Below are 15,658 nucleotides of genomic sequence, written 5' to 3'. Positions count from 1 at the left end.
TGCACATGTCTAGGACTACACTGTTAACTAAATGGTACACACAATCCCATTGGGTTAGACAGTCTTTAGTAAAGTAAAGAAAAGTTGTACTTCTCAAACATGAGGCTATGAACTAATTCAGTTTCCAGAAAACTGTGTTGGACAATAGCAATGTAATATCACAAAGGAAAGCAAAGTTAACAAAGTCATTGAAAATGTGACCCAGCAACATCTGCCTGTAAAATACCAATTTATTTTAATACTTAAAAAACAAATCCAGTGATAAATGTTCATTATCAAGAATCAGCATAAAGTGCCAAATAGCAATAACTTTAACCAAAAATGTATTGGAATGTCTCATTTTTACACTGTTTAGGAAATAAAGACAATTTGGATAAAATTATCAGGTTGAAATTTGTCAAAAAAAAAATCCATTCACTCCCCTTTCTGGACACATGCCAACTTGAAAGTACCACTAAAACCACACTCTGCAGGGCAGTCACCTTGACATACAGTTGCCAGCCTCTCCCATCCTTATGTTGGGTGTTGGGGGGTTAACTAGATCCAGAAATTGCAAAACAGCTCTCAAGGCACTAGACCACCAACAAGCAGAAAGGCCAGAGTGTTCCCCACAGTGTGCAGAAAAGAGACCCACTGGCTGAAGATGTTAAAATCTGTAGAGACAGCGGGAGCCATTCTGTGGCATGAGAGTCATTCAGAATCTTGCCTCTTTTCCAACAAAGAGTTTATCAGTGGTCTTTCTTCCCATTTGGTGGTGCATGATGCTGGTACTTGAATGATCTTCTTGACTTTCTCTTCTGAAGTGTATGAATCATAAGCCTTTAAATAGTCACACACAAGCACAAACAAAAGGATACACTTAATAAAGCAAAAACTTCAGGAAGCTACTTTTGATGTTGTGTCTTAACAATGAAGATTCCTCTCCAATACTTGAGCACCACCTTTTGACGTAAAGTTTAGTAAAGACATGAAAGATTTACACTCAGAAGCACCCAGACTTTGGAAAGACTTGTTGGACTTGCGTGCAGAGGAGGTTTGTATTTTTCTTTTATTCTTAAACAAAATTAAATTAATCATATTCAGTTCTCCCCATTGTCTTTGTCAAGAACTTGGTCTAAAGTTTAGAATGGGAGCAGGGCTGAAGTTTAAGAGAGGCTAGAAGCTTTAGCATTTCATTTTGGAAGGTTTAAGTTCCTTTACTTGTGTGTGCAGTGTCTTGTGAACCGCTAGAGTCCTGGATTGGCAAAATCCTTTTCCACATTCTTGACACTTAAAGGGTTTTTCTTTAGAATGGATATATCTGAAAAAGAAAATCAGAAAGAGTGCTTTTTAAAGTATGCATTTAACCTCTACATCAAAACACAACTTGAATCTCAGTTTCCTGGAACTGGAAGATTCAGTTAAAAATTCTTCAATAAGTAGCACTGACACAATGAAGAAAAATGTAATGACTGTGGATTTGGACCTGGAAATCCTATATTAATGCCAGTATCCCTATCTGAGTATGGAAAGCACTCCAGTGCATATACATTGTTCTGTTCATGTCAGGAGTAACGTTGTGCTCCCTGATGCACGAAGGAAGATAGGGTAGGAGCATCTTCTCCATGGACTTGGCTGGCAGCATGCATTATTGGGTGGGAGTTAGGATCCAAGCATCGGTGAGTCTTGAGGTCAGCATCAGAGCTCCACCTTGAAGCTGAGTCCATTTTCAAGTACAAGTTTCTCTTTTCTTGCATGCTTTTGGGTGCACATTTTTAAAAATATCTAAATACGAACTTTCCCTCACTAAGGCAAAAATGCATGTCTTTAAAATGTATGATTTTTCCTAACAAACACATTTTACAAATGCAATTGCAAGCTTGGGAGTATACAAGTTTGTTCTGCATTCACATTCAGGCTTGTAAATGGGGCAAGTTCTGATGTTTAATGAACCAAAATGAAATTCTTATACACCCCTGCATGGGAGTTCCTGTACCATATGGGTGAGTGTTGGATTTGAATGTTTGGCTTCAATGTAGTGCACTATTAAATACATGTAAGTCCCCTTGATTTCAGTGGTTATAAATCCTGTTTAACTGAGCTGATTCCTACGGAGTTGAATGGGGGCTGCATATCCATGGTAAATGCACATCTGTATATTGGTTGCAGCCTCTAAGTTCAAAGTGCCAGCAGATACATAGATTCTCTGGGTAGCCTCTAGAAAGGCCAAAACAAATGAATCACAGGAAGTCTGTGATTGGCTCTCCCAACATTTTCATTTTCATTTTCAAACAGCTGCTGAGGGAGCCCTCCCAATTTTATCCCTTCCCCTAATTTAAAACTACCCCTTCCCACAGCTGCTGTTAGCCTCAGAGCAGAGACCGTTCAGGCACCTCTCACTTCCTATCTTTAAGATGGGAATCGCTGTGAAGTTATGGTTCAGCATTGTTACCAAGCTTCTGTGTTTATATGGGACCTTAGAGGCCCATCATGGGGGCGGGGCTATGTTTCTTAGAAGTTCACTCATGCTTTCCAGCTCAAAATAATTGTCAGCAATGAAACAGGAAACGAGTTCATAGAAAAGGCCTGAAACATTGAAAATAGCATGACCGACATCCTTTGTAGATGACAGAGAACTTTCCTGCATAGAGCTTCCCATAATACGGGATGTTGGAACACATTTACACTAAAATTTAAACTGGTCTGAACCCAGTTTAACTACCATAACATCTTCAAAACCTGTGGGAGCAGTAATTTTGTTAGGATGTCATGAGCTTCCTGTTAGATGCACAGTTTTAATAATTTGCTGTTGGACAGCTGCTACAAATTCAAGCTGGTTTAATCTGCCATGTATGCATGCTTTTATTGTACAAGTAGAAATGTGGCAATATCAGGTGGGGAAAGATGTTGCTTATTTATATAAAGGACACCACTTATAGTGACTCTGGGGAAGGGCACACCAAAGCTAGGAGCAATGTAGCTTGGCGATTAGGCTCCAGTGGGGTAGTCATTAATTCTGAATAGGAAGTACTCATTATTAACCATCTCCAAGGATAGTCCATAAATCCAGCAGCAAATAAACGATCCACCTTCACCACTCTGTGTTTCTGGGAAAATCAGTCCCACCCCTGCAGTTACCTTGAGGATTACAATAAAGTTGAGGGAACAGCTAAGTGGCTGGGGGTGCGGCGGGTGATGTGATCCTTCCTGCTGATCAAAAAGTGTGGGTGCTTTGACCCTGCCCATCCTAGCTTTACTAGACCATTGTTAGTCTATTAACACTGTCCTTGCTCTCTGTGGGTTTCATGCAGACGGTAGTATGCAGAGGCTGGGCACTCGGGATATGTTATTTCGGGTTGATTGTACTGTGCAAGCAGTGGAGAAATACCCTAAACAAAACAAAGAGTTTCAAAGCTCAGCAAACAAAAGCGCTGGCAGACTTTGTAGCTATGGCTCTGTATTTAAGCAGCTACTGCAGCTTCTTTAAAAACCTCAAGCAACTGAGTAAGTGTAAGGCTGTAATCCACTGAGCCCTACTCAAGTCAACATGACGAACTTCCAAAAAAAAGTGTTGAGCTTGACTTGGCTGAAAGGAACTTCGACCTGGTTTTAAATATATTGGTTTTACCTGGGTTGTATAGGGGAATATCTTGGGATCCAAATGAGCTGGTTGAAAGATGTTAATGCATGCTCATTTTCTTTAATGTAACTCAGAATATTCACGAGCGAGAAGGGCATAGCTCAGTTGGAGAGCATGCGCTCTGCTTGCGCACAGAAGGATCTGATTCAATTTTCAGGAAAAGGTGTTTTTGATAGCATTGCTGAGAGAGCCCCGAGGCCACGGAGAGCCTCTCCCAAGCAGAGTAGACCTTGTAAGATATAGTGAGCGACGCTCTGACTCAGTATGGGTCAGCTTCCTATGTTCCTGTGCAGCTTTGCCTCTGCTTGCCACATTTTTCATTTGGCCACCATAAGCGGCTTTTTCAGTGTCTGTATCTTACATCAGCTTTACCAAACACAAGCTCTTGGACTGTTCAGGCTCTTTATCCTCTTCAGGGCCCTGTCTGACAAACCCAACCTTCTCAAAATGTCTCTGAACAAAGACTATCCCCTTCCCTAACCTGGCAGCCAAATCTATGTTGCGTTGGGTCGTCATGGGATGCCTTTCTCTATCCCTTATCGCTCTTGTTAAATAGGCACCTGCAGGAATCACCCTGAGGAAGCATGATTGTTCAGTGAGAAATTCCCTCTTGGGGAGTTTCACAGAAACACTCGCATTTAGAAAAACTACCTGTGTCTTCAAGTGGCTGGCCAAGAATCAGGACAGGACTAAGGATGCTTCCAGGCAAGGCATTTACTGAGCCTCCTTCATAGCATTTTTGGAGAGTCTAAACAACACTACCTTCCCCTCAGCCCTTCAGTGTTTTCCCACTGCTCCTTGTACCATTTCTCTTACTGTGGAAATTCTGCAAAGATGGCATAGCTGCACCGTGCCGGCACTAGGAGGACTTCACTGTTTGGAAGCGTCCTGACCCATTCTACAGAAGCTCATCCCACCTTGACTCCTGCAAGCTGCTTTGGTGTATTATTCTTGGATTTTACATTTGTGACGCTCTAGTCAGCCTTCCCCCGTCTGGTGCCCTCCATCTGTCTTAGACTTCCAATCCCACTGGATCCAGGCAGAAGGGCCAATGGTCAGGAAGGTTGCAAGTTGTTGCCCAAAACATCTGGAGGTCACCCAGATGTTCTCAGGTCAATGAACTCTGTTCTACACCATTCAGTCATTCTCGGGGGCCAAAGTGTGACAAATGGCAGATTGGCTGGTTGACTCGGTCACATGCAAATCCGCCGTTTCAGCCCTCCTCTGCTGCCCAGCAGCGCACTCCCATGCACTCGGATACGAGCTCCGCAAGTTCAAAGGAGGCCTCCTACTGCAGCTCACACTGGTGTTGCTCCCACTAGAGAAGTGAGATAATCGTCAGATATGATTTTGGCAATGCATCCTTTTTTATTTATTTTATTTTTATTTATTTAAAACACGTTTATGCCGCCCCCATCGCAACGAAGCCTCGGGGCATGGAGGGTTGGTTGGGAGGGTAGAGAGAGTGCACTATTGAGGGGAAATTGACATTTGTTTGCCAGTGTGGAGCAGAATTGATCTTTTTGGTGAGAAATTATGGCTGCAGCGACTGGGCAGCTGCTCACTAGGAAAGCTGACCTCCTAACTCATTTTGATTGTATTCCACTGATGTACATGGCCTTTTACATAAATCCTGACTAGCTGTGCAGTACAGTAGGATATAAGATGAAGAGATAGATCATGTTACCAGTGGTGTCATCAAGGACGGACTTTGGAGCAGACCTTCGTTGCCACACATGACAACGTGATTCGGGAGACCACCCAGTGTGAGGACCATTTACCACATGTTGAAATAAGGGATGTGCCACACACATCAGCATCTAAAGAGTGGGGGGTCCCATAAGACCAGCGAGTCTAGATTTTAAAAATAACTAGCGGCCGTCTCCAACCTGGTGCCGTCCTGATGCTTTGAATGATGACTTCCATCACCTTATCCAGCATGGACATTGGTCAGGAATGCTGGGGGTTGTGATTTATTTATGTATAACTTTTGTAGACCATCCCATTACTGAAGTCTCGGGACAGTTTAACAACACAAAATGTAAGAAAAAAAATTAAAACACAGTGTCCTAAAATTAGCTAATAATAAAACCCAATTAAAACAGTCAGGTCTTAAAACTTTGGGAAAATGAAAAGGTTTTGGCCTGGTGTGATCCAAAACATACAAAGACACCTCTTTGGGGACGACTGATCTAATTGTACCACTTCATATTACAGAACTTGTGTTCAGTATCTCATATTGTTGCATCTTCTAGCACTAAACTGTAAATGAACTGCATCCAAATGTTTCTCAGTTCACAAGGGCACATTTAACTCTAACTGCTGCAGCAGCACTACAGGGTCTGTCTGTGATCAGAGTGGGCAAACGTAGCCCTCCATTCCTATTACTCCTTGCCACGGTTGTGCTAGCCAGGGCTCGTAGGTGTAGGCCAAAACATTTGGAGGGCCACAAGTGACCCAGCTGCAAACATTTATCCAAGTTCTTGAAGGGTGCCCTCTAGAATTAGTTATAATCAGGAATACTGCTAGGTTTGCACCCATGCATCTTGGCCCTGGATGTATTCCCCAGAGCCCTCAGTATCCACAGGTGCAAATGGAAGGGTTTTTTTCTCTCTCAGCTTAATTGCCAGGCTGCAGGCGTCATCATACAAACCCATGAAAAGCACAGGCCTACCTGTGATCCCTCAAGTGATCTTGTCTCCTGAAAGCCTTGTGGCAAATGTCGCAGGTGTATGGCCTTTCGTCTGTGTGGGTTCTTTCGTGAATCAAAAGGTTGTATGACTTGGTGAAGTGTCTGCCGCAGAACTTGCACACAAATTCCTTCTTGGTTTTGGATGGCAAGCGTCCCCGGGTGGGTTTCTTCTCTGGTGAAAGTTTGGTGACCTCAAGCAAGGAGCCCAAGCCTGGAGGGGAACCTTGGCTCTCCATCTGTCCCAGTTTCGAATGGTCCTCTTGGGTGGCTGCCACGGCCAGGTTGGCAAAATCAAACCTGGGCTTGGCTTTGAGTGGCACGTTCACTGCCTCATGCTTGGGATGGATGACGTGTGGGAACAGAGGGAAGGCCGGTAGCTGAAACCGAGCATCTACCAGGCTGGCCACACCTGGCACTTTGGAGAAAGACGATCGGGGCAAATGCATGGCTGGGTAGCCCAAAGTCCATTGGTGGAGGTGAACAGCATGGAGGGCACTGAAGCCGTAGAGGTTGGGCAGGTGGTCCGAAGGCACTGCTGGCAAGCCATTGAAAGCTTGCAGGAAGGAATAGTTGGTGAGCTGCAGGGAAGGGTGGATGGGCACTGGAGCAGGCAACGTCTTGCTACCCATGATGGCAGAGAGAGAAGGCAAGGGCCTGTGAGAAAGGGAAGGAAACACACACACACACGTCTGGTTACTGCCAAGCTTAGTAAATGAACTTCAAAGCAAGAGAACATGGGTTCCCTTTACTGTATGGACACTTGCTTACTTTCTATTTATTTTTATCACATTGATATCTTGTCTTCTTCCAAGGATCTCAGTGCAGCACACATTATATTCCCCCCTTTTATACTCACAACAACCCTACAGGCAGGTTAGGCTGAGAAAGAGAGAGATTAGTTATGGTTACTGATGGAGCTTATCCCAAACTTCCCTACTCCTGAGTTTAGCCACTACAACTGGTGTAACAGAACTAGTGTAAGGCAGTGTCTGAGAGGATACTTGACCAAGGTTGCAATCCTATACACACTTTATGGAGCAAGCATCACTGAATGCAGTGGGACTTACTTTTCAGTAGTCGTAGAGAATCAAAGAGGTTAGGTTGTTATCAGGAAATCCCAGCTTCAAATGTTGCCTTTGTCCTGAAGCTGCTAACCTGTAGCCAAACCCCATTCCCCATCTGCAAAATGAGGGACTCTAACACTAACTTAACTGATGGGAAAGTTTTTAAGTACTTCCTGCTAGGAGATGAATGAGAAGTACTTCAGATCCTGAAAACACAGTACAAACATATATTAGTATTCACAACTTTGCTATTATTTATTATTTCAGGGAATCCCAAGTAGCCTGTGAGGTGCTGCACAAAACAAGGAATGGGTGTTGTGCACACCTCTTGTTCACTGCAAGGCAGCTGCCCCCCCGTGTGGTGTCCCCCAGCGGGTCCGGGCTACCAACTCCCAGCACTTCTGACCATGCTGAGCAGGGCTAGGTGAGTTGCAGTCTGAAGCGCATGCAAGGCATTGCATCTGGGAAGGCCTCCGAGTAGAAACTAAGAGGAAAAGGGAGCAGATGTTAACCACTGGCGATGAGCAGCCAAGGAGCACGGCTTGTGGCTTAGGCCCCGGCCTCACAAGCAGGGTGGATTTGAATGCCAGATCGAGGGCCGGAGGACAGGGCCATCACATTCCCATCCTCATGTAGGCTTGAAATAAATCACATTAATGCTGATATATGGGGGTGGGGGGCAAGGTCATTCCCGGAAAGGCCTGTGCTTCCCAATGAGAAGGAACAGGGCTGGCCCTACCCTTAGACAGAGAGGCACGTGCCCCGGGTGGCAGACACGAAGGGGCAGGGAGCAGCCGCAAGGGGCAGAGGGCAGAGCTGGGTGTGCGGTGCGGACGGCCCGGAGTCCCCTGGGCTAGCCTAATTGCCTCGGGTGTGAGGGAAGCCACTGCCCCTTTGCCAGTGCAGCGGAGATTCACTCGCCAACATGGTAAGTTTCTGCATGCGCAAAAGGGAGAGGTGCCATTTTGTCCGTTGGCTTAAGCAACAAACCATCTTGGGCCAGAGCTGGGAAAGAGAATAGATTTGGGCAATGGCATTCCAAAGCAAAGTGTTTTATTTTTTCACCACAGGAATAATGGCACTTGGTGGGAAAAAGCACACGAGTCGGGAGTACCTTTCGAGGAAAGGTCATCTTTCTACTACGTTGCCCCCATGTTCTCTGGGAAAGAGGTGGAGCTGCCCAGCCACGGACAGGTTTGCTTTCTTTGCGCTGACTCAGTTCTTCAAGTGGCGAGGCAGGAGAGCCATCACACCTCAGTTGTTCTGCAGCCTCCTCTCCCACCAGCACCCCCCCCCCCCCGGCGTAGCCAAAAAAGGGTGATGAGAAGGCCGCCCAACAGCATCTCAGCGCCACATTCCCCACGAACGAGGCCGGGCAAATCGGGGCCGTCGGGCTTGGCCAGGCTGGCCTCGCGTCGCAGCCCGGCCTCTCCATCCCTGGGACGGAATCCGCGGCTCGAAGGGGCGCTGCAGCCCCCACCGCACGCCAAGCCCCTCGCCAGCCCGGCCTTTGGGGGCCGGCCCGGCACGGAGGGCCCCCTCGGCTCGGGAGCCCCTGCAGAGGCGCGCACCTGCCGCCGCGACCCGACCCGACCCGCCGCGACCCGCGGGGCCACGCCGCGCAGGGCTGGCGAGCGCGCTGGCGTCCCGGGAGCCGGAGGGCCCGGGGGAAGCCGGGCCGCCCTGACCCGGGCAGGGGGAGCTGCCTGCGCGGCGAGCCTGGGCCGCTTCTCCGGCCCCCCGCTCGCCTCCGCCCGCGTCAACTTTGACCTCCAATTTGCTTCGGAAAGCAGCGAACAAGGCTTTCGCGGAGGCGACTCCAGCGCGGGGCCCCTCCTTCTCTCGCCGCGTCCATTGCCGCGCAGCGCCGTCGGAAGGGCTTTGTTGGAAGAAGGGGCCGCGGGTGGGAGCGAGCGGGACGGCTGTGCGCCATTCCCCGCACGGTATCCTCTGGCTCTGCCTCCTCTGCGCCCTCGGGCCCTCTCCAGATGTTCGGGACTTCAGCTCCCAACGCCGCGCCTGCACTGCCATCGCGCGGAATGCTGGGAGTTGTAGTCAGGGGGAGGGGGGCTAAGTTGGGGAGGCTGCCTCGGCTGACAGTCAGTGAACGGGACAGTGTCGAGCCCGCGCGATCCTCCGCGTGTCTGCTCGGCAGGAAGCCCTTTCACATCCGGCTGTCTGCCAAGGAAGAGGAGGTGGGCTTGCATAAAATGGGGCCCTCGACCCATGAAAATTAACCGAAGCCGTCTGCACCGCCATCACCCCCACCCCGCCATGCTGTCCAGCATCCGTTGATCCGCGTAAAGTGGGGAGAAGGGCTGTCTGTATTTAGGAGACGGCATAAAGGCGATGGAGTGCTCTTTGTATGTATTTGGCAAGTGGGGTCAGGCCTAGCAGGTAGTTTTTCACCGACCGGAGCAGTGTGTGGGGAGGAAGGTTAGGTCTCAGCCCTAAAGCTGGAGGTGCAGCTGCATAGAAGATCCGGCCCGTCAGATTTCTTGCACCGGCGCGGAGCTTCTCCTGCAGAGGGAAATGCTTCTCCTGCAGAAGGTCCCGGGTTCCATTCCCGCCTCTTCAGGGCCGGGAAAAGACTCTGGGAAACCCTCAGGGTCGGCAGCCCCGTGGCCAATGGACCATCGGGGCGGCTCAGTCCAAGGCAGCGGCCTTCTGACCCTGTTCTGGCAGAAGCCCGGGGTGAAAACTAGCAAATATTTTAAGGGCCACAGACTGCGGCGGGGGAGGAGCGCCCCCGGCCTGTCAGGGCGGCCCCTGCCAGTGCGGAGGGATTTCTTTTGCAATGAAGTGGAAGCGCGATCCCGGCAGAAAAGCACGCAGGAAGGACAGGAAGGCGATGCGCATCCACTCTTAGGATCGCACCTTGTGCCGAGCAAGAGCTGACTCCTGTCACTTTGTTGCCTTCCCGCACGGCCACTGGTCAGGAGGGCTGCGGTTGCTTCGGACCTCGCCGCTTCTGCCCCCCGCATGCATCGGTTCATTGAAGCCGCACCCCTGAACGGGGAAAATGCCCTGACCCTAATCCTGCCCTGCTAGGATTTTCCCCAGAAGAGACATGCCCGGCATTGCGCAAGGTGAAGCGTGGGGGGGGGGGCATTATCGCCAGAGCGTTTGCCCTCCTTTCGCCTTGCTTCCTTTCAGGAGTTTTGCGCCTTGGATTGCCCTGTGGTACCCCGGCGATCCCCAAGCCGCTGTCCGCCAATCATGTGGACAGAAATTCCGGGGGTCCCCTGGCGCCCTGGCTTCTGGCGAGCGAGGCTCTGGAAGTTATTGGGGAAGCCGATTGTCAAGCGCTCTGTTCTTTGGAAATTTTACTTCTCAGCAAAAGAGAAACATATTTTTTACATGATCCCGAACCAAGGGATGCAGAGGGGGTGAATGGAAGTTTACTGCTTTTCGATCAAAAATTAAAGATTACGTTGTTGTTGTTAAGTTTATTTTTAATTTCCCTCTTTTCTCAGCGGGGGGTTACCGAAAAACAAACATCCCCAAGTTGTGGAAAAACAAACAAACAAAAAGACCTAGTTGCAAAATAGAAGAAGGAAAGCTTGCAGTGTCTGAACTGTTATAACCTGGAGGCTGGGGTGAGAAATCAAATGTGGATTGGGGAGGCAGAGGGAACTTTGCCGTCCAGGCTCTGCGAAAAGGGGAAAGAAGATTAGAAGGTGACGAGCTGTTTGTCTGGCAGTTCTGGGTTTGGAGGGATCTTCTCACTCCAAAGCTGCCCCAAGTCCACCTTTCACACCACTTTACATAAATCAGCCTCCCCCCTCCCAAAAAAAAAAAAAAAAAGTGTCGAGGGGGGAATTCTCCAAGCCCAGAGAAATTCCATCGCATTGACCCAGAATAAACGAGTGTGACATTTTGCCAAGATTTTCCTTTTCTAATTGGATAAATTTGGTATAATGGCCGATTAACACACACACCCTCCCTTCCTCCAACCCCTCCCTACCCCCATTAACTGTTTAAAAGCCAGCGAGCTGTTTGAGACAGAACTGAACTTCCCCTCCCCTCCATCTTTATTCCTTCGCACAACCCCTTTCTTCAGTGAGTAGTCAATAGGAAATTGCATCTGTTTTGGGGCGTTCGGGCCAGTTTTGGAAACACAGGTGTACAGCTGGTGCGAATGGAGCCCGTTTCTTTTAAGGTGGACTGGTGTAACTGAGCCTACACACTAAGCGCAAGTGCAATCAATAAAACTTACTTTCCGATTAAGTGTGACTTGGATCAGAAATGCCCGATATATCGTTAATAATATTAAACCATTGGCTGATTTGGTCAGATTGTCTCTCTGCTTTCTGCAGCCCGAACGCCGTTCATTCGAAAAGCGGGAGTATTTCAACGAGAAATAGGCATGTATTATGGGGTATTCCCGTATCCCTAAATCTTGCTTAAAATCTTTCTGCCTATTCGCCGGAAATATTCACAATTCGATTCACTGCCCCAGAACAGCCTTGCCGTTTTTTTCAAACACGTGCATCCTTCAGACCCTAAACCAGCTTTTCCAGGAACGAGGGCTGCAGCCCAGCCCCTCTGAACTCCACGGGGCTCTCTCCCCAGGAAACACGCCTCGGGTTGACACTGCAGGTTAATCCACTTTCGCTGCTACTCGGTTTCCAACTGTCAACGTGTTCAGGGCGAACCCTCCGGTTTAGTTTGGAAAAAAGAGAAAAGGGGCTATATTTCGTTTGAGATCCAGGGGCTGCGTTTCACTGGCTTTTGGACGTTAGACAGAAACCACGTCCCCGCTGGGGTGGCGGGATGCGGAGTGGGGTGGGTGAGAAACAGCAAGACGAGGAAAGGCCGTCTTCAACCGATTCGGAACTCGAAAGGCAGGGGAATCTGTTCATAATGCCATCCATTGTGCTAATGATTTTGCTCGCTAGAGACAGTTGAGCTTAAAACAAAGAGGGGCGGGGGCGGGCGTTCAGGCTCCTACAAGTTTGCTGGCCCCGGTCCAGACCTGTAAGTTACACTTTTCTTCCCTTACACAACCGGGGAAAGAGACAGCGACGAGCAGGGTCCCAGGGACCCTTTTAGGACATCAAAGCAAAGCTTTTCTGGAGGTCTGCAGTGACAGACACCCCCCCCCCGCGCCGCTGGTCTCTCCTCCCCACCACAGAGCCAGCCGTTTCTTTTATTTCAGTGTCACCTCCACCTTTAAATTCTGTTTCATGTCAACAGATCTTTATCATATTTTTTTCCCTTTTTAATGAGAAGAGTCTGGGAGTTCTCAGCCATTCCACGCTCCCACCTTTTCCCCTGCCCTCCAGTGGCAATAAACCAGAGTCCCGCTTTAAAAAAAAAAAAAAAAAAAAGGGAAGGGGGACACAAACTGCTGGGTAAATTGAAGCACCAGTAATTTGGAAAGGAGCGAAAGAGAGAAGCTGCAGTCCTCACCAGTTGCTTGGGTTTAAACCTAATCTGGCACATTTAAATTTACTTCCCACTAAACAGGCATAGGACTGCCCTCTCTGTGCAGGCTTGCGTGGGAGCAAAGCCTTGGTGAAACTTACTGCCGAGTAAACATGCATAGGATTTGCACTGTGAAGGCGCGCAAGTGTCGGCCTCCAAGGCTACATACCTGGGAACAAATCCCATTAAGTCCACTGGAACTTACTTCCAAGTAGGCTTGGAATAGCATGACTTTAGTAATGAAATGTTTCGATGCTTTTATTGTCACCTGTCTTTTTATTGCACTGTCGTTGTATGTTATGAAAGCGTCGGCTATTGGGCGGTATAGAAAGGAAAAATACATAATGATATAGATTGACACTGCAGCTCCCTCAAAGGCCCCTCCTCGTCTTGGCCCACGGGAAGGGGGGAAGGAGGCTCCATCCTTATTAGTGTAATCCCTTTATCAGGCCGACTCAAGTGTCACCCTCCCCCCTCCAAAAAATCAAGCTTTTCGCATCTGTTCATCAGATAACATGTTATAAAAAGGAGTTGTGGCCGGGAGGGGATGGGTGAGTGGCGAATTAATGTACGCTGAGGGAAGATACTACACATATCGGTACAAAGAGGGATTGCCCAGGTTTCCTTGGGACGGCTAATTCCGTAGATTGCGAGCAGACTCCCTTGGGGCGCGATCGCATGCCGCGCACAGCCTTTCGTGGGCGCCCGCCGAGCCCCCTTCCCGGCTACAGGCGGCTAGGCGCGGGCTCGCGGCTCCGCTGGGGACTCTGCGGGTCTCTGGATCCTCCGCCTGGCCCGCTGCTCCCGGCCTGGCCTGGCCTGGCCTGGCCCTGCGCGCGTCCAGAAAGGCGAGGCAGGCCCTGACTGCCTTCGCGTTGCCCGCGCCTGGCTGCCCCCCGCCAAGGCGCCCGCTCGGACGACCAGCCCTCGGCCCTCGCCGGAGCGGCTCTCAGGCCGGGGGCGCCTCGCATTCACATCCCGCTTTGCCTCCAAGGAGCCGTGACCGACGGCCCGGAGGCTCCCTATTTTAAACGCGTAGCGAAGTAGCCGCGCTCTCCTTCCTTTTACATCCGCCGCGGCTGAACGCGGCGCTTAGCGGATGATGCAAGGTCCGGGCTGGCGGCCGTGCACCCACTCCAGAGTGGAAAGGAAAGGCGGCGAAGGTTGAGTCCGGAGGAGGAAGAAACGGCGCTTAGAAAGGAGCCCTCGCGAAGCCCTGGCTGCCAAGCAAGCGTGCCCTCGGGACCCGGCCCTGCTTATTTGCTGCGAAGGTTGCGATCCCGTGCACGTTTCGGCTGGAAAAAGTCCTGCACCGAGGCATGCTGGGCCCTGTAGGCCTTTGTTCTGTCCAAGCGTGCAAAGGACTGCACCCGCCGCGTGTTCAGTGTGTGCCCAGGCATGGTCTGGGGGGAAGCAGGCAGCCCACTTCCCCGTTCAAGTCTGCGTGGGAGCCAGGCTGGGAGCTCCACAGAGCTTGCCTTGCATCGCAAGGCACCTGAAGGCAGCCTGTTCTGTCTCAGAGGTAGGCCCTGTCGCTTAGGGGCCTACTGCCAGGTGAGTGGGCATCAGACAAGCCGGCAGGCTGTATCCTGTTGGGTGGTATACAAATTAAATAAATAATGATTTCAGTCAGTCTGCTCTAAGCAGGACTGACACTGGACACAACCTTGAAGCCCCTTCTCAGTACCCAATGAACACCTGAAACCAAGTGACTTGAGCCTATAGTTCTTGGAAAGAGTAGAGCTTTGCTTTCCCGTAGGTGTGTAAATCAAAGCAACTGAACTGAAATCCACATGGTTCCTATTCCAAACAAGTGGTAGTCCTATAAGTCTCTTTGGATAGCAATCACAGCTTACTTTTGAATACATCCACCACCATGGTGGAAAAGGAATCTGCCTGTAAGGTATAGATAAGGTGAGGCATAAATCCAGCTATGTAAAGACTGGATTGTTGTCTGGCCAAACCCTGATCCATTCCTAGGCCAGTGTACTTGGAAGCAAATTCTGTTGCTTTCAGTGGAACCGACCACCAAAAAGAGGCCTTGTCTACACTTTGGAGTTTAGCATGGGTTACAGTGCTGGGTTGAAGCTGATTAAACCAGCAGCTGTTCTAACACATCTGGGCTACAAGTATCTGGAAACGAAGTAACCCTCAACCCCCATCACCAGATATTGCTTTTCCTCCGAATAGAAGTTCCTCCACTTTGATGAAAGGAGAAAGGTTCTTTGCCTAACTCAGCAGGGTTTTGCATTGTTCACTTTAAAGTGAAACATACCCATGTTCTAGTCCTTTCATTTGTGAAGAGATTGGGAAGCAGTGGAAGGGCAGGTGCAGTGCCACCCAACTGCTCAGTAAGGCTGAAATCTTGTACTTACTTCCTTGGAAGTAAGCACCATTAAAAGCAGTAGAACTTAATTCTGAGTAGACGGGCACAAGATTGCACTGGAAACCCACCCCCTCCTTCCAGTGCTCTGGGCTAGCCAATGCACGTAAAGACACCGACAGGTCCCTGAATCAAATGGTCCATTTGTTTACAAAACCACTCTTGGCACCCAACCATCTATGGAAGAGGTCAGTGATTCCCCACCGTCTCTTGGATCTAACCTTCCTTCCCCACTGCAGCAATTGTCCTAAGGTGGAGTCGACCAGCTCCCCTTCTAGGAGCAAGGGGCAGGCCCAGCTTTAGCTCTCCTGCTGCTGATCCAGCTCAGTGGCTTCCAACCTGTTTGGCTAGAAGGGCTGGTCCACTGTCACCTCTCTAAGGCCATCAGCTGAAAGGATAACAAAGAGCCAGTTGAGGCATTCTAAAAGGTGAAAGACATATTATCCTAGTTTAGCCTGAAAAATAGGCCT

The 15,658-nt window shown here is 49.4% G+C and overlaps 1 protein-coding gene across 1 annotated transcript in view; it reads right to left on the bottom strand.

Annotated features, from left to right (window-relative positions):
• Positions 1-219: 219 nt before the first annotated feature.
• Positions 220-15,658, bottom strand: part of OSR1 (odd-skipped related transcription factor 1) — a 22,856-nt gene continuing 7,417 nt past the window's right edge. Inside the window, exons 2-3 of the mRNA XM_044445160.1 lie at positions 6,294-6,965; positions 220-1,300 (exon numbers count right to left, since the gene is read on the bottom strand). Coding sequence (XP_044301095.1) covers positions 1,165-1,300; positions 6,294-6,940 — 783 coding nt within the window. The 5' untranslated portion in view covers positions 6,941-6,965 and the 3' untranslated portion in view covers positions 220-1,164. The remainder of the gene's footprint in view (positions 1,301-6,293; positions 6,966-15,658) is intronic.

The sequence above is a fragment of the Varanus komodoensis genome, unplaced genomic scaffold (genome assembly GCF_004798865.1).
Source record: "Varanus komodoensis strain SLA01 unplaced genomic scaffold, ASM479886v1 scaffold47, whole genome shotgun sequence".
Taxonomy (NCBI): Eukaryota; Metazoa; Chordata; class Lepidosauria; order Squamata; family Varanidae; genus Varanus; species Varanus komodoensis.
Note: the sequence above shows the minus strand (reverse complement) of the source record. Positions and strands in the feature narration are given on the sequence as shown.